The sequence below is a fragment of the Ictalurus furcatus genome, chromosome 5 (genome assembly GCF_023375685.1).
Source record: "Ictalurus furcatus strain D&B chromosome 5, Billie_1.0, whole genome shotgun sequence".
Classification (NCBI taxonomy): domain Eukaryota; kingdom Metazoa; phylum Chordata; class Actinopteri; order Siluriformes; family Ictaluridae; genus Ictalurus; species Ictalurus furcatus.
The window spans coordinates 9,452,643-9,473,674 of NC_071259.1; the positions used below are offsets into that span (position 1 = coordinate 9,452,643).

Genomic DNA, 21,032 nt, shown 5'->3' on the forward strand with positions numbered 1-21,032 from the left:
CCGTATAACTCACTCACTCCCTTTCATTATTCTGGTCAGGGTTGCAGGATCAGAAACCTGTCCTGGGCACACTAAGCCCGAGGCAGGCATATACCCTGGATGGGACACCAGTCCATACAGGACACCATGCACACACACATTCATGTTGATATATATTATTTTGTGTAAATGTACAAATACTTGTAAGAATATTGCACTCATAATTCAAAATAAGTGCTACAGTGTGACAACACTGAATAACTGCCAATTGCTAATTCATATGCACTCATACCTCACCTCAAACCTTGACACTGTTAACCACGCGGATGGCTTTGAAGGCACACTCACACTAACTGCAAGGGTTTGAAACCTGTTCCACCAGGTAGGGAAAAAAAATGCATAAAGTTTTCCTCTTATTTTGGCAGCAACACTAAGTTTGCCTTTTCTCAAAATTCTCACATTACCTCAAAAGTCTGACATATTGCCTCATAATTCTGATTGTTACTTCAAAATAACCTCATTACCTGAAGATTATCACATATAACCTTAAAATTCTGACTTATTACCTCAAAATTCTGACATATTACCTAATCATTCTGACTTACCTCAAAATTCTCACAGATTACCTATAAACTGTGACATCTTACCCCATAATTCTGACTTATTACCTCAAGATTCTTATTTAATACATCAAATGTCTGACATATTACCTAAAAATTCTGACTTATTACCTCACATGTTTGAGTTACTATATCAAAAGTCTGACTTACTATCTTACATCTTTGGCTTATTATTTCAAAATGCCAACTTATTGTTTCAACTTTTCGACTTATCACACAATTTAGGCTTACTGTATTTTCTTGCAGACATTACTGCAATATTATGTCAAATATTTCAGTTTAATATTTCATTTGGTAATCAAGGTCCCAGAGTCTGGAGGAAGAACGGAGAGGCACAGAATCCAAGTTGCTTCAAGTCCAGTGTGAAGTTTCCACAGTCAGTGATGATTTGAGGTGCCATGTCACCTGCTGGTATTGGTCCACTGTGTTTTCTCAAGTCGAAAGTCAATGCAGCGTCTACCAGGAGATTTTAGAGCACTTCATGCTTCCAGCTGCCCACAGTGCCAAAACTACTAGTAACTGGTTTTCTGACCATGGTATTACTGTGCTTGATTGGCCAGCCAACTCTCCTGACCTGAACCCCATAGAGAATCTATGAGAGACACCAGACCCAACAATGCAGACGATCTGAAGGTTGCTATCAAAGCAACCTGGGCTTCCATAACACCTCAGCCGTGCCACAGGCTGATTGTCTCTGATTGTCTCTGATTGTCGTAATCATCAAGATTAAAACAAAAAAAAAGCTTGATATATTTCACTTTATGTGTAATAAATCTAGAATATATGAAAGTTCCATTTTTTAAAAATAAATTACTTGAAAAAATTAACTTTTCAACGATAAGGTGCATCTTTTTTGAGATGCACCTGTATGAATAAACCTAATCTAATAACGATTCACTATGAAACAAAATGTTCTCTAAGCCTCACTAATCAACCACAGAAACGAAAAGAAAAGACTAATCAACCACAGAAAAGAAACACTGTGTTTGCAAAGAGACACAAACACAGGATTAACTTAAGGAAATGAAGAGTATATTTGAAGTTTTATAGAAAATACATATACTGTATACTCATGGCTCTGTATACTTTAAATAAATAGGCCTCCTTTCTCTGTCCAGGCCAGTGGAGCCTATCACAATAACACTGGGTAAAAGTGGGCAGAATTGACCCCAGATGGGACACCAGTCTATCAAAGGGCACCATTTACACACACGTTAACACCTCCACACATTAACCATCTGCCTACCTGCATGGTTTTGGGAGGTGGGAGAAAACCTGAGCTCAGTAACCTGAGCTAAGGAGCTGTGAGGCAGCAACTCTACCCGCAGTACCACAGTGCCATCCCTATCCCAGGCCATTAACCAAATCTAACTCTTCCTGTTGCTTTAGCTCTCAATACTGAGACTTCAAAATAACACTCAGCCAAGTGTATAGCAAGAAGCAGTGCAGGTTCCTAAAACACTTCCTCATTACCCCATTGCTGTGTTCTCTTCAGCTGTCCACTTCCTGAAGCTGTGGCTCCTGCTTATTGGGAAAGAAAACCTGCAGCCACACCATCCATTTGCAAAGATCACTCAGATATACAATTGATCAGCTCAGGGTTAAGGGCCTTGCACAGGAGCCCAGCAGTGGCAGCTTGGCAGTGCTGGGATTTGAATTCACAACCTTCCAAGCAGTAGTCCAATGTCTTAACCACTGAGCTACTACTAAGCAGGAGACCCCTGCCTTTAAGCCACAAGGACGGCTCACCCCACCATCCTCCAAGACACAAGGACAAGATACATAGTCCTTGTACCATCAAGTTGGAGAAGTGTCCTGTGCTTGTATTGAGATTGTAGAGTGAGAATTCCAGCTAAATGTGTCAAATCACTTGGACCAAAGACAAGTGAGCTTAGGTTTATGAGAAACATGTATTTGGGTGTGCAATAACAATGTGTAACCTGTGGTGATGCCTTCCTGTCTCCGAGTTGTGTAAGCTATGGTGATGCCTTCCTGTCTCCGAGTTGTGTAAGCTATGGTGATACCTTCCTGTCTCCAAGTTGTGTAAGGTATGGTGATACCTTCCTGTCTCTTAAATTATAATTATTAGAGTGCCCTGTGCTCATCCCAGGATTACAGGGTGTCCCAAATGTCTCCAGGTTTCCTTCCGAGCCTGGTTCCTCTCAAGGTTTCTTCAAATCACCTCTGGCTCTCTCATTAGGGCTCTAAATCTACACCCAGATTTATGTAAAGCTGCTATGTGACAACATTTATTGTTACTTTTTATTTCCATAGCACTTGTAATTCACTTCCCAAGCACACCTTGGTCAAGTGATGAAGGATTACACTATTCATCTGCTAAGACAAATCAGATGGTTTAAAGAAAGCATTGTGAAATTCCAAATTCATTATATTTGGTTCTTTGAATTAAAAGCCACACATATACAAGTACACACTGCCTAAACATAATCAACATTGTTCCCTGTGTCAGTTTTCAGCATGTTTGATGTTAAAAATACATAGTCATCGCAATCAATTTATTTATTACTGAATTACAACTGCGCACGTCAGGAATTTCATTAAAAAATGTTACTTTGCAGAACATGATCAGCAGAGGTAACAGAACGGTTTTATTGTACACTGAATTAGCTAAACAGACCTGTCAAAGAATTTTAAAAAGGATAATGACTTTAAAAAATAAGTGATCTCTAGACCGTTCCATCAGCACACACTCTAGTAACATGCATTTTAGCAGATGTCGGAAATTGCTGTTCTAGGACGGTTAATTGCTTATACAGTTCCTGGAGAAAAAGACAGAAAATAACTAAATGAAGAAAATGTAAAAGGTTGAGGGAAAAACAATCATAATATAATGAACATCATTTGGAAAAAACAACAAAAAACCTCCCCCCAAAACCTAAAGATGGATCATGTACTAATACATTTCTTACTCCAAATATAGTCAATCACCCTCACATGTTTGCGGTACACTGAAGTTTTGAATTTAATCCACATTTAATCCACAAGTAGTGTAATGACTATAAACTGTATTTATAAACATCAACAATACGTCACCATGTAGCTGAATGTCTAAGTAAAGAAACAAAAGCTGGTCACCAAAAAAAGTGTTATATTTGATCGACTACAATCAGGGTATATGAAAAATGTGACTTTTTTTTTTTGCCAAACAGATTTTTTTTTTCAAATGAAGAAAAGCTTGAGGGGGAACAAAGCTGCCCACAAGATACAATCAAGCTTCCAAACGAGTATAACACTTTAAAGCTGCTTGATTACTTTAGTGAGGTTTCCATTATAACCAAATCTGAATTACATGGTTGAGGTTTCTTAATGTATCCTATTTCCGTGCTGCCACCATAAATGCATCATAATTACTGAAAGTTATTTGTAATTCAGCTGAACAAAAACAGACATAAAGGGAGATAATCAGTTACCAGCATCACACAGATGGAAATATTTACATTAAAAAGACTTCACAGGTTGTATGTATCTAAAGAGAAAAACAAAACAAACGAAAAAAAACAACCAAAAAGCGCCACATAGTGGAGGACTTCATCAATATCATAGAAAAGGTTTTAAACCAGAATCATATGCTACTGCAGATTTGCTTATTTATTTTTTTGGCATTTGCCTAACTATTAAAAGGCTGCAGACCAAATTGAATGTTGAATCTTATAAATCAACAACTCAATGCAAGTCCTAAAGTTTATTCAAATCCACTTCATTTAAAATGACCTGCTCATCATGACATTCTTGTTCTTGTACTTTAATTAATCAACCCATTGCAAATCACAAAGTGATGGCAAAACTTCACACTCATCCTAAACTTGCAGAAGAACATTGAGGACTGAAATATTGAAATCGGAGTTCAAAAGCTATTTCATAACTCATAACACCATATTTATAATCAAACTAATTTATCACTCTATAATAAGCAGTTGTACTCGTATTATCCAGTGCAAATAAAGCTTATTGCAGAAATACTACTGCAGTTTAAAATGCATCACGAGCACTAGTGTAATACATCAAGGTTACCATATCTCACTTCTGAACCTGGGTCCAAATATTACTTCAAAAAAAGTGCAGGTCTTCCCTCAGGTTTCTGTTGAAAACATAATCGTGGGGCATTATTTTAATTATAAGAAAGCCATGGTTACTAGGGAGGCAGTGATACGATACTGGAATTGGTTATTGGTTTGATAACATCCTCATTTACTCGAAAACACACCCCAATACAACATCCGATATCACGTCATACCGTGTGTGATAACACTGTCACGCGAATGAACAGATGGCACAAAATGAAAGCGATGTGGACATACTCTCTGCGAAAATATCAAGAGGAGCTACTACAGCAACTTCCTACAATACAAGTATCCTAATAAAACATGTTATGGCATTTACACAGTATTCTTAGTAAGTGTGCAGAGCAGTGTCAGCAAGCATAGTCACTAAAAATGACTTTTTTTTTTTTAAGGTGGACTAGTGAAATGAGCATGTAGAGAGCACATCAGCTGAGTGAGCACTGAGCAACTTGTGCTATACCTAGGGGTTTATATTTTGCTTGTGAATCAAGGTGCAATTCACAGCAAGGTGCATTTAAATACGTTCGCTGACACTGCTCTGGTCTGCTGCTGTTGCGCTCTAGTAAAGCTACTGTTTTAACACCATAACATCTTAAACATAAAACTGAGCATGAGGAGTTCATTGTGGCAGCAACCAACATAAACAGAGCTAAATAAAATGTTCCATGATGTCTCTGATTGATACCAAATAGGTTTCTCATTTCAGCATCGGTATTGCTATTGACAAATATGAAGGGGAAAAAAAAAATGTAGTCAATCTGGAAAAAATAAATAAATAAAAAATAGTATCAATGCATCCCTAAACATGACTTTTACAAAAAGCAAAAAAAGCTTGTATTGCACCTGATTTCACAAGCTTAGCCATAAGCTAGATCAGCTAGAGATGGAATGACAGACAGGGTGACGAGTGACCACACAGGATGAGAAGAACAATGATTAGACAAAAGAAGTGCGTGTTCCACCTCAATAATCAGAATAGCCGGGGCTCAGGTGTGGGATAACCATGGCTATGTGGTCATCCTGAAGCTTGCGTCGAAACAAACGAGTGATGTGTGCCTTTGGATTCATCCCTCTGTGACTAAGATACAGTGAGAGAACCAGTGCACCAGTATGTGGTGGTTCTGTCCTAAATGCAGCCTCTGGGCTGACAGTAACAGCACTCAGTCCAGGAGTTTGGGCTCAGAGGCTATAGTTTGACATTGCTGAGGTCTTTGGTGAGGCTCTGCATATACGCTTCATGGATTGTGCTGAGGAAGTGGGCATCGTTCTTAAAAGACACAAAAAAAGGAAACAAATCCAAATTTAAGAAACTGTTTTAACCTAAAATTATAAAAAAAAAAAAGAAAAAAAAAAGTATGTACATTTATTAATGCTGCATTTGAATGTGTACCTTTATCAAATGTATAAGAACGTCTTGTAGCTGTGTCTTGCTGTACACTGTTGAGGGAAGATCTCCAGCCCCCAGAGAGGCAGGGGGTGACGGTGGAGGAGCAGGATTTCTTGGCAGCTCTGGTGCTTTTGTAGTGGACTGCTGGAACACACTGGGGGAAAGTAGCAACGACGGCTCGTCCCCTGGCACAACTAGCCCCGCCTTGGTCTGAAACGAAATTCATTAAACTCATTAAAGCACATGCACACTTTCAGTCCCAAATTCTCAGAGACCCCAGTAGTGTGTGAAACTAAATGCAATCACTTGTAAGTTTTAACTTTATTATTTTTCACGAAACAATACGATTTTATCATTACTCGGCGTTGGGAATCCTTCCAGGTGAAAAGGTGGAAAAACTCTTCAAGACTGACAAGACGATAGATCAGAAACAATAAACATCCTGTGCCATGAGCATTACAGCAATTTTCTGAACAAAATATAACCAACTTATTACATAATCATGTCAAAACATATGTAATCGCAGTGTCCAGCTCCAAGTTGTTATTTGATTTACAGAACCCTATAGGACCTCTCTACTCAACAAAGAGTTCAGAACTACTGCTCAGTGAATGTTTCCAGCCAAGTTGCGAATTTTCTTCTTTGAAAAATCAGGAATATCACATAAAACATTTTACGAATAAAGCATCGTTTCCATTCCATGTGTTCAAGAGAACAAAATCTTTCATTTCCGAGAAACTGGCACAAAGTTGTCTATCCAAACATACCTGTCGCTCTCCGCTCTCCATAGTTACTGTTCTGAGCCAATTATCCAATCACATGATTTGTTGATGCAAATTCATGTGACCTTTTTGACACGCATCGTGGAATTTCTTCATTAAATGTTTCTCAGTCATAGTTCATGAACAGATCTACTTATCGAATATATATTTTTTTATATCCACCTGAATTGGGCGCATATATTTTTTAAGTGCATTGTGCAGGCTTTATTCGTAGCTGGCATTTCCATCCAGCCTTTATTTAAATTTTTTTTGAGATATCTCAAAATTTGCATAAAAATACATGGATGGAAACATAGCTTGTGTAGAAACTGTTGTGCATCAAGCCCATTTGGCACGAACAACCATGCCACAAAGTCACAGAGATCAGATTCCTCCCCATTCTGATGTTTTCTTTACCTGAAACTCTCGACCTGTATCTGCGTGATTTTAGAGGCTAGGTTACAGGTCTTCCTATTAAAATGGCCAGTAAGTATACTGTGTGATGGGATGTTAAATAATACAATAAATTTGACAATGTACAAATAATAATCTTCTCCTCAACCTAATTTCTTTCCTATATATCCTGTATCTCCATATTCATCCATGTCCACCTACGTTACCTTTATTTCATAACTATTATAACCCAAATATGACATTGACTTGACAGCCAGTTCACACACATCACATAATTTCCTACACCAACTATTCAATAAAACAACCATAAATGTCAAATACATATGGATACAAATAAAGGAAAACATATTTACAAAAAAATAGATATTACAATTATGAATGTATACACACAAGAAGCTGACTATTTTGCATGTTTACATTCTAAACGCAGTTGACGTGTATATGCACTGCTAAAGTATCTTACAGGAGCATCTAAAAAAATTTGAATAATGTGGAAAGGTTCATTGTAATTTAATTCAAAAAGTGAAACTTTAAAACAAACAAAAAAAAGGCTTGAAATATTTCACTTTATGCGTAATGAATCTAGAATATATTAATCTTGATGACGGCTTACAGCTCATGGAAATCATAAATCCAGTATCTGAAGATATTAGAATAAAGAATTTATAATATAGAAATGTCGACATGAGAAGAGCTCTAATCAGCTAATTATGTCAAAACGCCTGCAAAGGTTTCCTGAGCCTTTCATCTCTCAGTCTGGTTCAGTACACAACCACAGTCATGGGGAAGATGAAAGTAAATTTTGCATTTCATTTGGAAATCAAGGTCCCAGAGTCTGGAGGAAGAGCGGAGAGGCACAGAATCCAAGTTGTTTGAAGTCCAGTGTGAAGTTTCCACAGTCAGTGATGATTTGAGGTGCCATGTCATCTGCTGGTGCAAGTCGAGAGTCAATGCAGTGTCTACCAGGAGATTTTAGAGCACTTCATGCTTCCACCTGCCCACAGTGCAAAAACTACTAGTATGGTGTTATATGGTGTATAACATGGTGTTACTGTGCTTGATTGGCCAGCCAACTCGCCTGACCTGAACCCCATAGAGAATCTATGAGACACACCAGACCCAACAATACAGACGAGCTGAAGACCGCTATCAAAGCAATCTGGGTTTCCATAACACCTCAGCAGTGCCACAGGCTGATTGCCTCCATGCCATGCTGCATTGATACAATAATTCATGTTAAAGGAGTCCTGACCAAGCATTGAGTCCATAAATGAACATACTTTTCAGAAGGTCGACATTTCTGTATTATAAATTCTTTATTCTAATATTTTGAGATACTGGATCCATGAGCTGTAAGCCATAATCATCAAAATTCAAACAAAAAAAGGCTTGAAATATTTCACTTCCTGTGTAATGAATCTAGAATATATGAAAAGTTCCACCTTTTGACTTTCTAAATAAATAGAAAATTAACTTTTGCACGATATTCTCATTTTTTGAGATGCACCTGTACAGTGTTTTAGTGTGGATACTCACTGGAATGGGTTTGACCAGATTTGTGGCTTGCGGCTGTGCAAAATTACCAGCTTCTTTAGTCTTCATTAGATGGAAAGAAGAGAAAGACAAACAGTGTGAAAGAGAAACAAATGGAGTGAGCAAGAGACACAAAGAAAAGCAGTCAGAGATACGGCAGATATGAGTGTTAATCAATCAAAGAAATACAGGCCGATTCTATTTCGTCACTCCTTACTTGTGCAGATGCTGCGGGTTTGCTGGTGAAAACTGCTGGTGCTTTGGCTGTAGGTTCTCGGAAACTTTGTGGCGTGACTAGCGTGCTGGGCATGAAGCCTGGCACTGCTGTCGGCTTTGGGATCCCGTGGCCATCGTTTTTGAGTGGATTTATATACTTAGGCGCAGCCTGAGGCCCAGTCTGCCCACGATGCCCTCCAAGTGCTGGAACGTTCTCAGCCCCGCTTGGAGCCATTAGGGCGGGAGAGATGGAGTGCTGAGGGAGCAGGGGATTGGCTGAGAGACACTGTGTGAGAAGGGGCTCCAGGGGGACGGGAGGAGGGCCGTAGCTCATTCCACGCAAGAAATTCTCACCAGAAATTGATTCGGCTGGAGGGGTTGGGTTTTTGGGTAAAGAGCTGCCGAACAGCTCCTCCACTGTGATCTGCTTCACCACACCATGTGTTTGCTATGGACACAAACAAAAGATTCACAGACTGAATGAAAACGCTAAGGTGGTCATTTTCAAAATGACCTCATATGGACAAAGCGAATGATTAAGCTGGGAGATTAAAGTCCTTAACTCTACCCAACACATCTGTAGCACAAGCGTGATCACCACAGCCAACAATTTCAACATGTTTCTGTTAATGAGGGGGAAAAAAACCCCCAAACAATCCAAAATCTCACTTACTCAAGACTCACTTATAATTCAAGTCTAAGCACAGCTGTTAAATTGCACCAATACATTGTTTAAATACATTTCCAAACTGAGACGGTTTTCGATGAACCTGTGCCCACTGTAGCCTCCCATTTCTGTTCTTGACTCACAGGAGTGGAACCCGATGTCGCTGTTGTAGCCGATCCGACTCAAGGTTTGACATAGTGTGCATTCTGGGATGCTTTTCTGCTCACCACGGTTGTAAAGAGTGTCTATACAAGGTACAACAGCATTACTGTCAGCTGGCCATTCTCCTCTGACCTCAATCATCAACAAGGCATTTCCGCCCACAAAACTGCCACTCACTGGATGTTTTTTGTTGTTTTTTCTGCACCATTCTGTGTAAACTATACAGACTGTTGTGCTCAAAAATCCCAGGAGATCAGCAGTTTCTGAAACACTCAAACCAACCTGTCTGGTACCAATAACCACGTCATAGTCAAATTCACAGAGATCACACTTTCCACCATGTTTGATGTGAACATTAACTGAAGCTCTTGACCTGTATCTGCATGATATTATACACTTAACAGTGAAACTCTTAAGATGAGACAGAGATGTATTACCACAGTTCCTAGATCACTTTTTTCTTCACTTTCCAGCATTGGAGCAATACAGTAAAATACTATTATGATTTCCTGATGTGTTTGTGGTAGCTGTGTGCAACCAGGTGTGTATGTGTGTTATTTAGAACTTTGTGAACTACATTACTTACACAAACACAAATTCATCCTTCCCTAAATGTAGGTCTGATTATACAGACTTGGAGCTTAGTGTACAAATACTGCTGACTATTTATTTTTTTTTTTTAATAAAAGCACATACAATATGTAAATGTATAAATGTTATTTGTAGAATTCAACAATTAGGCCATTATTAGTTTAAAATGAAAAGATTTTGCTTCTTTTCAGTACAGGGAAACGTCAACATACTTATCACAAACAATACAGATACGGTGGGCAAAAACATTGTAGTAAATAAAAACGATAGGTACAGGAACAATGATTTGATTTTGTTCGTTCATGTATTTCCTTTTGAAACAGGACGAGATCACGAGGATGAGAGAAGTCGTTCATGTTTGAGCCAGGATGAAGATTTTGGAGGCAGAATGTGTACACACACTGCAACTTTGTTTATGGGGTAGGACATACAAGTTCTAGTGAACATTTCATTGGATGCAAATTATGCGAGTGCAGATGAGTCATGAAAACTCATAAGAAGCTCTGAAAACACATGTATTGATTTCATGGGCTCTTTAATATATTACCTTAAAAACGAAATTGAATCTAATTACTTGATTTGTTCATGATGCCAAAATTCTGTAATCATGTAATTGTTTTGCAATCAGTAAAAAAAAGACATTATTTCTATTGTATCTGACTGGTTGTCTTTTTGAAAGAAAGTTAAAAATGTAAATAAAAACAATGGGATGTGTGATTGCAGCAGTACCTTCTCCTGCTGAGCAGCAATAACCGTAGGCTTCATGCTCTCTACTTTAACTGGGTCTGGAGTTGGAGTGACGTCTGTGTTAACCTGTGAATCGGTATCATTAGACTGACTCTATACAGACAGAGGCACAGAAAGAGAATACTGTGGGCATTAATGAATCTGTCTATCCAAAATCAACGAGAAAATTAACAAATCAGACAAGAGCGACTTGCAGCCTTACCCTGTGGTACTCCTCTTTGGCTTTGCTCAGCAGCTCCAGGATATCCATCGGTCTCGTCTCAACACAACCATTCGTTCGTCCTCGATCTGGAGAGGCCTGCTGAGCCCTCAATGTCTCCTGCTTCACTATTCTACAAATACAAGCAAAAACACAAAGAGAAAAATCTGAAAGTGAAACTGCACAGCACTATTGAGATAGTTTGTTTTTTAGGGTTAATTGCACATTTTGTCCATTAGATGGCAGTGGTGTACTGATGAACGCTTTCCTTCGCTAAGACATGGGCAAATTTAGGGCTATAAAAGAAAGGCCAGGTTTAAAAAAACAAAACAAAAACAAAAATACGAACAAACAAACAGTATTATGACTATCTGAGAACCTGATAAGAGATTACTATCAGAGAACATGCAAACTACCACTTATACTCGGTGAGCTTTCAAAACGGCATCTCTCTCAAGTTATTTGACTGCAGAATAAGCACCTCCTTATGGACCCAGATGGTACATCTGAGCTAACCTGGTCACTATGGTAACCAGCACCCATGGCAACAAGTTCAGCTTGTTGCTAGGCTCCCATGAGGGCTCCACAGTGTGCGGTCTGCAATTGCTTTTACCCAGCATTTGTCACACTGTGGTGCACCTTGCGCTTGATCAATTAAAAGTTCTATTTTTATGCACATCATGAAAAAAATCTGCAACATTTGACACTTACTGTACCATCAGCTGTGCTATGCGCTGACAGTCGGCCTTGTCGTAGAACCAGATACTGTAGATTCCCACTGAGGAAAAAAAAACAACAAATCAGACAGCGACAGAAAGATTCAATTACAAATCTGTCTATATAGCATCTACACCTTCTCATTTGTATTACGTTACCTTAATGGCTGTGTGTGTGTGTGTGTGTGTGTGTGAGAGAGTGTGTGTGTGTTCGTGCGTGCATGTACTCTCAAGCTTAAGTCTTACACACTGATAACCCCTCCAAAAGTAACCCCTTCCTATTTCCACTCTGATCGAGTCAGATAAGCGAGGAATTCTGTTCTGCCTTCTTTCACACCGACAGCTCCGGCATATTCTCCTTACACGTGCGGCTCAGGCAGAGCACACAATCCTACCACGCTCTATGTGGAAGCCTTGGGGACTTTTCCGCTTCGTTCTCTCAGCCCGTACTCCTCCGTCTTCATTCTCTCTCCAGAGCTTTCTACAGCTACACACGATCAAGAGAGACACCACTGAATGTTGTGCCACTCTCCAGACCTCTGCTCTGTTCAACACCTTATTTTTTTCTTCTTCTTTCTTTTCTCCAAATTAGTCTGTCATTCCTGATTTCACTCCGAGCGTGATCAGAGCGTGCAGAGTGACAGGTCACGGCAAGAGCTTAGCTGATGAACCCGGATATCACGAGGAACTTTAGAACATTTTGAAGGACATGCTGCACTGGAGGAAGAATGAAGCTCGCCAAAGGTGACAGCCACGAGAGGATGCTTCTGCTTGATTTGGCCTCGAACCCTTCGAATCACGAACTTCAGGACCTCCGGCGGAAGGGGAAGATCGTCTTTCAGAAGACACTTGGACGCTGTTTAAATGGTACTGACAGAGGTAAGGCTTTTGTCCATCATCTCTTCCTAAAATTGATAGAACGGTCTTCAACCAATCGTCATAAACCCATACTAAACACTAGAAATGGATCATTAGTACTGTTTCTACATCCAGTAGTTAAACATTAAACAAATTCGCATCATTTAAAGTGGCAGGTTTTTGCTGTGCACGCCTGTAGAGTACGGTCTTCGCCGTGAGGTTTTAACGCTACACTTTATGTACATGTTTACATTAAAAAATAAATCAATTCATTCCTATACATTTAATAAGATCACTCTCATAACTAGAACTAGTTTAAAAAGCAACAGAAAACAACAGAGTTTTTAAACCACTATCCATCTTTGTAATGTTTGGAAGCTCTCAAGACTGACCTGAACATTTCATGTTATTCCTGGAAAGCAGATAGCACAGGAACTGTGACATGATCTAAAGTGTGTATATACAACCAGCAGCAGTGACCCTCATTCCTAAGGACATGCTTTCACGTTAAGCATTCGAAGATTCAAAGAATAAATTCCTTTTACTTTCAGTCACAGACATGTCTCCTTTTTGTAACACAGGCATGCAGTAACCTAGAACCTGATCTGATGTTCACAAGAAATTTCGGGGAGCTGAGAATTTAGTTTTAGATAAAATTTTAGCCAAGATGTTGTAGTACTAGTAAAGCAGGACAGCAAATGGTCAAGGTATTTTCTTTAAATGAATTAAGCATATGCTTTAATCAAACACAACCTACACAGTTGTGCTCATAAGTTTACATAGGCCTTGCAGAATCTTCAAAATGTTAATAATAAAAAAAGAGGGATCGTTACAATAGCATTTTTAAAAAATTTTGTGCTACCCTGAATAAACTTTCACAAAACATGTTTAGATCTAGTCCACAAGACACAATAATAACTGAATTTACACAAACAAACCAGTTCAGAAATTTACATATGCTTGATTCTTAGTACTGTGTGTCGTTACCTGGATGATCAACGACTGTTTTTACGTTTTGTGATAGTTGTTCATGAGTCCCTTGTTTGTCCTGAGCAGTTAAACTGCCCACTGTTCTTCAGAAAAATCCTCCAGGTCCTGCACATTCTTTGCTTTTCCAGCATATTCCGCATATTTGACCCCTTGTACACAACTATTTCAAAAGGTGCAAACATTCACTGATGCCCAAGAAGGCAACAAGATACATAAAGAGCCAGAGGGATGTAAACTTTTGAACAGGATGATTGATTTATGAGCACAACTGTATATGAGGCAGAGTACAATCCAAGTTGAGGGTAGCAATGGATACATGCTGCTGCAGATGAGATTCAAATTCACAACCTTTGGATCTCTACACACAAAACCCACCAAAACCATATGAACAGTTCTCTACTCTACAACCTGAGTTGACAAAATCAATGCCAAATATATTATTTTAAGCTCATGGATCGAGCTTTCAGGGAGCATACAAACAGGTTGTGATCAAATCAGAGCTTATGGAAAAGGAAAAAAAAGATTACTTGCAGATAAAACTAAATGCCTCAGTAGCATGCAGTTGATATCCAGGAGAAATTCTAAAAATTTCTGCTCATCCTACTACCTGAAATTTTAAACCATTCATTTGGTGAAACTTCATTCAAAAATGAACAATCATGAGTAGCACATGTCAGGATTCCTTCTTAGAAGCTGAAGCAGCATCCAAAAGGTTTCTTTTTGTTCCCCCAACTCCAGTGTAAAGACTTTATCCGTATTTGGTAGGGACATTAAAAAAACTCAGCGCTGATAATAAATCTACTTTTGCGAAAGATAAAGATCACGTTTCCATTGCGCTGCATGTTCTTGTACCGTTCTCTCTCTCGCACATGGTATGACTCTTAATGATAAATTACTACCTCTTAAATATCATGTCTTCATATTACAGGACTTCATCATCCACCAATCATGTTCACGAGGATGTAACAAAAGTAAATGTAATTTAATATCTAGGTCTTAAAAGTCTTTGCAGTGTGGTGTTGCCAAACGGAGAAGAGATCATGCTCTTTCTGGTTAGACGTGAGACAGAAATCAAACTAAAGAAAATGTTTTTTTTTCTTTATTTTTAATGATATTGTAATATTAACTGACAAGGTCACTGACAGTAGAACCTTGCTTCCTAAATTATAAACTGAAAGTAAATTATTCATTAAAAAGCAACATTTCAGGGTTCATTAGAATATCCTTTTGCCTTTCACATGGGTGCAGTTAACAACCTTTTGTGCATTTAGTATTTCTATGCTAATAAATGAGTAACCCTGCTACTCATTTAAGAGCAAAATGCAGCCACTAAGCAATCTTGTATAGAATGAGACTGTTGTCTCAGATGGGTAAACACATTTTTAAGAAAAATGTTTAAATGCATGGTGTCTTAGATTCAATGTTGAAATCTGACTTTCAAAATACAGTGCTGTTTAAAAAAAAGAAAAAAAAAAAAGAAAAGGTATTTGCCCCATCCTGATTTCTTATGTTTTGTGTATATCTCATACAAAATAGTTTTAAATCTTCAAACGAAGTACAACATAAAACAAAAGCAACCTGAGTAAACACACAATACAGTTTTTATTTCTTTCTTTCTTTTTTTTTTTTTACAAAAAAAAGTTATCCAACACCTATCACCCATGTGAAAAACTAAGTGCCCCCTTAAGCTTAAAATCTGGTTGCGCCACCTTCAGCAGCAATACAGATAGGGAAAGAAGTATTTGATCCCCTGCTGATTTTGCACGTTTGCCCACTGACAAAGAAATGATCAGTCTATAATTTTAATGGTAGGTTTATTTGAACAGTGAGAGACAGAATAACAACAAGAAAATCCAGAAAAAACAATTGATTTGCATTTTAATAAGGGAAATAAGTATTTGACCCCCTCTCAATCAGAAAGATTTCTGGCTCCCAGGTGTCTTTTATACAGGTAACGAGCTGAGATTAGGAGCACACTCTTAAAGGGAGTGCTCCTAATCTCAGCTTGTTACCTGTATAAAAGACACCTGTCCACAGAAGCAATCAATCAATCAGATTCCAAACTCTCCACCATGGCCAAGACCAAAGAGCTCTCCAAGGATGTCAGGGACAAGATTGTAGACCTACACAAGTCTGGAATGGGCTACAAGACCATTGCCAAGCAGCTTGGTGAGAAGGTGACAACAGTTGGTGCGATTATTCGCAAATGGAAGAAACACAAAAGAACTGTCAATCTCAAACTGTCAAACTGTCAATCAGCCAGGGCATTGAAAATGGGTCGTGGATGGGTATTCCAGCATGACAATCACCCAAAACACACGGCCAAGGCAACAAAGGAGTGGCTCAAGAAGAACCACATTAAGGTCCTGGAGTGGCCTAGCCAGTCTCCAGACATTAATCCCATAGAAAATCTGTGGAGGGAGCTGAAGGTTCGAGTTGCCAAACGTCAGCCTCGAAACCTTAATGACTTGGAGAAGATCTGCAAAGAGGAGTGGGACAAAATCCCTCCTGAGATGTGTGCAAACCTGGTGGCCAACTACAAGAAACGTCTGACCTCTGTGATTGCCAACAAGGGTTTTGCCACCAAGTACTAAGTCATGTTTTGCAGAGGGGTCAAATACATATTTCCCTCATTAAAATGCAAATCAATTTATAACATTTTTGACATGCGTTTTTCTGGATTTTTTTTTGTTGTTATTCTGTCTCTCACTGTTCAAATAAATCTACCATTAAAATTATAGACTGATCATTTCTTTGTCAGTGGGCAAACGTACAAAATGAGCAGGGGATCAAATACTTTTTTCCCTCTCTGTAACTGCAACCAAACGCTTCTGCTAACTGGAGATCAGTCTTTTACAGCACTGTTGTGGAATTTTGGCCCACTCTTCTTTACGGAAGTGTTTTAGTTCAGCCACACTGGAGGGTTTTCAAGCATGAACTGCCCCTGTAAGGTCATGCCACAGTATCCCAATTGGTTCGTCAGTACTTTGACTAGACCACTCCAAAACTTTCATTTGACTTTTTTTGGAGCCGTTCAGAGGTGGATTTACTCCTATGCTTTGGATCACTGTCTTGCTGCATAATCCAGTTGCGCTTGAGTTTCAATTTACAGACTGAAGACTGGACATTCTCCTTTAGGATATTCTGGTAGAGAGCAGAATTCATGTTTCCTGTAAAACTGTATTTCGTGTTTACTCAGATTGCCTTTGTTTTATCTTAGATTTTTTAATTTCTGAAAAATTTTGTACGAGATAGACACGAAAACAGAAGAAATCAAATACTTTTTCACAGCACTGTAATTCAAAATGAAGCCATGTTACAATGGATAAATAACACTGCCGTAATGGAATCACCCTGCTGTTACCGATGGCTCAATAAATCGTCACTGTATCTTTTCTGGTGAAAAGAAAGCTGCTTAGTCAGGCAATTACTGTTATATGGAAATTTGGCAGCACACGCCGAAGCAGGAATTATAAGTGGGCTCTAAAACCCCATGTGTATATTTGAATAAGACTTACAGCTGGCATTCCGGTACAAGAGGAACGGATCCTGAAGCTGAAACTCCAAATCTTTATTAATCGGCTCCACCAGGTTCTCCGTGCTTAGACGGTTCATAATAGTGAAACCGTGATGTGGTGATGCTGACCTGCACAAATAACGGGGTTAAGCTCATAAAGAACAACATAAATAATATATTAAGAACACTATTTACACCACTTTAAAGGCAGGGATGAAAGTTAGTCAGGTTATTCTATGGCATAAGAATAAATACAGATATTTACCTGGCATACACAAATAAGGTGCCTTCAATATCAGTTTTTTCCTGTGAAAGAAAAAAAAAACCCATGTTACTCTCTATAACTGGTACATATACACAGTTACATAAAACAGCCAAATGTATTCATAGACATTAATAAGCAACAACATCAATGATTAGCATCATCATCATCATGGGAACTATATTCTCATCCACAACATAATCATGCCTTCAAACTTGGGGTCAGCCGAACCTGCGGATGATGTTTTAGAGAGAAATATGGTCTTTTGTGCCCTTTTACACTCGTGTGGTCGACTGTAAAACTCCCTAAACATGACTCAGATTAAGAATAAAAGGAGGGGAAAAAAGGAAAAGAAAGAAGGGGGGAAGAAAAAAAAAGAAAAAGAACTTTGGGCCACTCCTCCATCCAAGGCGTGGAGTGATACCAAATTAAGTGCTGGAGAAGAAAGTAATTCCGGCTGCAAGATGGCTGCTACTAGAGTTTTAAGATTTAGAACAAACTTTTGTGTGTTTTTTTTATAGTCAACATGATGCCGCCCAGTGTTAGTAGAAACTACTATAAAGTCTAGTGGTATCTTAATTATTTATTTTTTCTTTTTAAATCTCGGCGAGGTTTGATGGGAGACTGAGATGATGCGGGAATGCAGTGGACACGATGCTAAAGACGGAGCCTATAAACTTTTCTTTACTTTGTTTTTTTGTGTGTGTGTGTGGCTCCATTAGCATCGTAGCTCCGGTACCGAACTAAAGGAGTAAACACACAGCACACAACATGTCGTGGCTGATCGACTACATTTGGGGTAAGAGGAAAACTGTGGAAATGTCATGTTTGGTGAACTGTTCTTTACTTGCTCTGAGAGCGATGGTTACAGACAGACGGATAATGAAGTGCTTCAAAACTGATTTTTCTTTCCCCTCCTCCTCCGTTATTTTGTGAGCAAGACAGCCAACACTAATAAACTTTTTTTTTTTTTAATCTGCGTATTAAAGTGGATTTGAGAGAGAAGGCGTTCGCTAACACAGTGATGGATGCAATACGTATAACGGTCTTGACAGTATTGAGACGCTTTGTAAAGTTGAACTCAATCCGCTGTTAGTTCACACGAATTTGTCAATAAACATGGTTCAATCTCAACCGACGCAAATTTCGAAATTTGCCCTACATAATGAGTGCGAGTCATTATTACTAAAGCCAGGTTGGGCTTCACTTATAAGCACGGATATGGGAACAAGGCATCCAGTCGTGTAGCATTTTCGCTAGCTCGTACTTGCCTAATGTTAGCTAACGGCGTTACTGTGAGGGTTACAAAATCAGTAGAAATAACTTCTTACCCATTCGTTTGCTTTTGAGTTGAATTTATACAGCGCTACCTGCCCGGTAACATCGAGCAGCTTGTTAATATAAGGGTCATACTGCTGCAGAGCCGCTAGACTCATCAGATGTCCAGCTTTGTTGACGGACTCCATCTTGAACGCTAGCATACGGCAACACGGGAGAAATTCCGAGGACACCACCGATTTTCTCCGGGTTGTACCAATGCACGCGAGTGATGGTTCCGCATTCGTAACGTTCATCAGGTGGTCAACAGTGCAGGCATATTTCAGTTAAAACGTGCAACGTTTTTTTTCCATTTGGGGAATGCCTGACTGTTTTAATACTTCATTATCTGGAGTAGTTTTTATTAGATGACCCCTTTAATGACCCCAAAGAATTTAGTCAACTTCTACAGCGTTTTTCAATCCAGTCATATCATTCATCATATGCCTTACATGTCCACTATACAAGAGTGGTGTTTATGAGATGACTCCTTTAGGAGTCTAGTGTTGTGCAGTTACAAGGATTTTTACATATGCCTCTCTACTGAGAAAAAAAATGAAAAATCGGATTACTCAAACACTAAGTTATAGTGGAAGACTAAGAACAGTTGTTAGACGTGTGTAAAACATGTTTGTTTTTATTTTTTTATTTTAGAACTGTCCTGGTGTTGTCATAATAATTTGTGAATTAAACTGTAACTACATAAGAACATCTTTGGTAAGACCTTTTTAAACTGCCCCACATTTGACACTTTTAAGCATTTATTGATGGAATTTAACATCTGCCCTTAGATGTCCATTATAGCTGAGTTTCGAAACAGGTTTTCTGTTCTCTTTTTAGTACTGGGAAACGTTTAATACTTTTAAAATACTTTTTAGTACTACCCTTGATGACTTGTCCTCATGACTCGGAGTTACATAACACCTATATTATGAAAGTGGACACTTGCAGTACAAAGGGAAGAGGGTATATTGATGAGATTTATTCATATTGCCTGTTTAGCTAGTATGCTTACTAACTGGTTTGCTAATCTAGGTAGGTGAGTAAGCTATTAGTTTAGACTAGCGGAATGAAGTAATAAACTTAGTCAGATATCAAGTACAGATGGAGGAGTTAATTAATTCATCTTCAGTAAGTGTTTTATCCTTGTCAGGGTGACAGTGGATCCAGAGATTATACCAGGAGCACAAGGAGCGAGGCAGGAATTCACCCATGGTTACATAAAAAAACAATCTTAAAGCAGAAATGGCTCTTTATGGTTATAAGCTGCTGTACAATCTACTTTCTGCTGGGTAAAATAGGACTTATGTTCTGGTTAAGTTTGGCTTCCTGGTGTTGACTTGACCCCTCAGGCCTCCAAAGGTCATCCAAAAATAAATAAATAAATAAATAAAAACCCTCCCTTGATGTAATAAACTCTTTAACCTGGTACAAGGGATTTTCCAAATGGGAAATAGCTTTGCAGAGCAGAACTGTTCAGGATTAATGCAAACAAAAGCAAATTAACAAAACATTTGTTTTATTCTCAAATTGGGGTTTTAAGTAGGCAGCTACTCCATATATGTATACGTGACATCTGAGGTAAACTCTTTGGGTTACTGTTTTGTGCTAGCTTTTTTTTTATTTATCACTTTAGCTGGTTACCATGATAGTTCAAAGAAATAGTCTACACCCTAAAAACCACAAAGAAAATTGTTTTGAAATGAAGTGTGTAACGATACATTGTGACTTGAAACATCGCGATGCAAAAATGTTTAATTCACATCATGGAAATCAGCATTGTATTAATTATGCATGTAATGCAGTTGCACTGTTTGCGCAATCTGTACAACCCATATAGTTAAAATATATAGAGAACACACTGGTCACATGATCACGATCTTTCATGGAGAGACCCTTGCACGAGACATTTACACAACCACATTATAACAGTTAAAAATAGCTCTTCAGTAGCTATCAAACAATACCAGTAGCCAAGGAAAACGGACGTTTTAGCCGACTTTGGAGCTCTATT

General features: G+C 38.6%; 2 protein-coding genes across 3 annotated transcripts in view; one reads left to right on the forward strand and one right to left on the reverse strand.

Moving 5' to 3' along the window:
* Positions 1-2,847: 2,847 nt before the first annotated feature.
* Positions 2,848-19,181, reverse strand: dcp1a (decapping mRNA 1A). 2 transcript variants are annotated; one of them, XM_053624721.1, is made up of 10 exons: positions 19,033-19,181; positions 17,705-17,745; positions 17,441-17,568; positions 12,070-12,136; positions 11,362-11,491; positions 11,142-11,225; positions 8,994-9,440; positions 8,780-8,839; positions 6,072-6,278; positions 2,848-5,948 (listed from the first exon to the last, which is right to left on the reverse strand). In XM_053624721.1, exons 1-10 carry the CDS (start codon positions 19,165-19,167, stop codon positions 5,868-5,870), a joined length of 1,380 nt encoding a protein of 459 aa, XP_053480696.1. In that variant the 5' UTR covers positions 19,168-19,181; the 3' UTR covers positions 2,848-5,867. The 2 variants fall into 2 exon arrangements, with proteins under 2 accessions (XP_053480696.1, XP_053480697.1); XM_053624722.1 differs by lacking the exon at positions 8,780-8,839.
* Positions 17,915-21,032, forward strand: part of cacna1db (calcium channel, voltage-dependent, L type, alpha 1D subunit, b) — a 151,477-nt gene continuing 148,359 nt past the window's right edge. Inside the window, exon 1 of the mRNA XM_053624709.1 lies at positions 17,915-18,500. Coding sequence (XP_053480684.1) covers positions 18,473-18,500 — 28 coding nt within the window. The 5' untranslated portion in view covers positions 17,915-18,472. The remainder of the gene's footprint in view (positions 18,501-21,032) is intronic.

Coding starts and splice junctions, on each gene's coding strand:
- dcp1a (XM_053624721.1), bottom strand. CDS start 19,167: ATGGAGTCCGTCAACAAAGCTGGACATCTGATGAGTCTAGCGGCTCTG. Junction 17,746..19,032: donor ACTCAAAAGCAAACGAATGG/GTAAGAAGTTAT, acceptor TTTCTTTCACAG/GAAAAAACTGATATTGAAGG. Junction 11,492..12,069: donor ATAGCACAGCTGATGGTACA/GTAAGTGTCAAA, acceptor TTGTATTTGTAG/AATAGTGAAGCAGGAGACAT.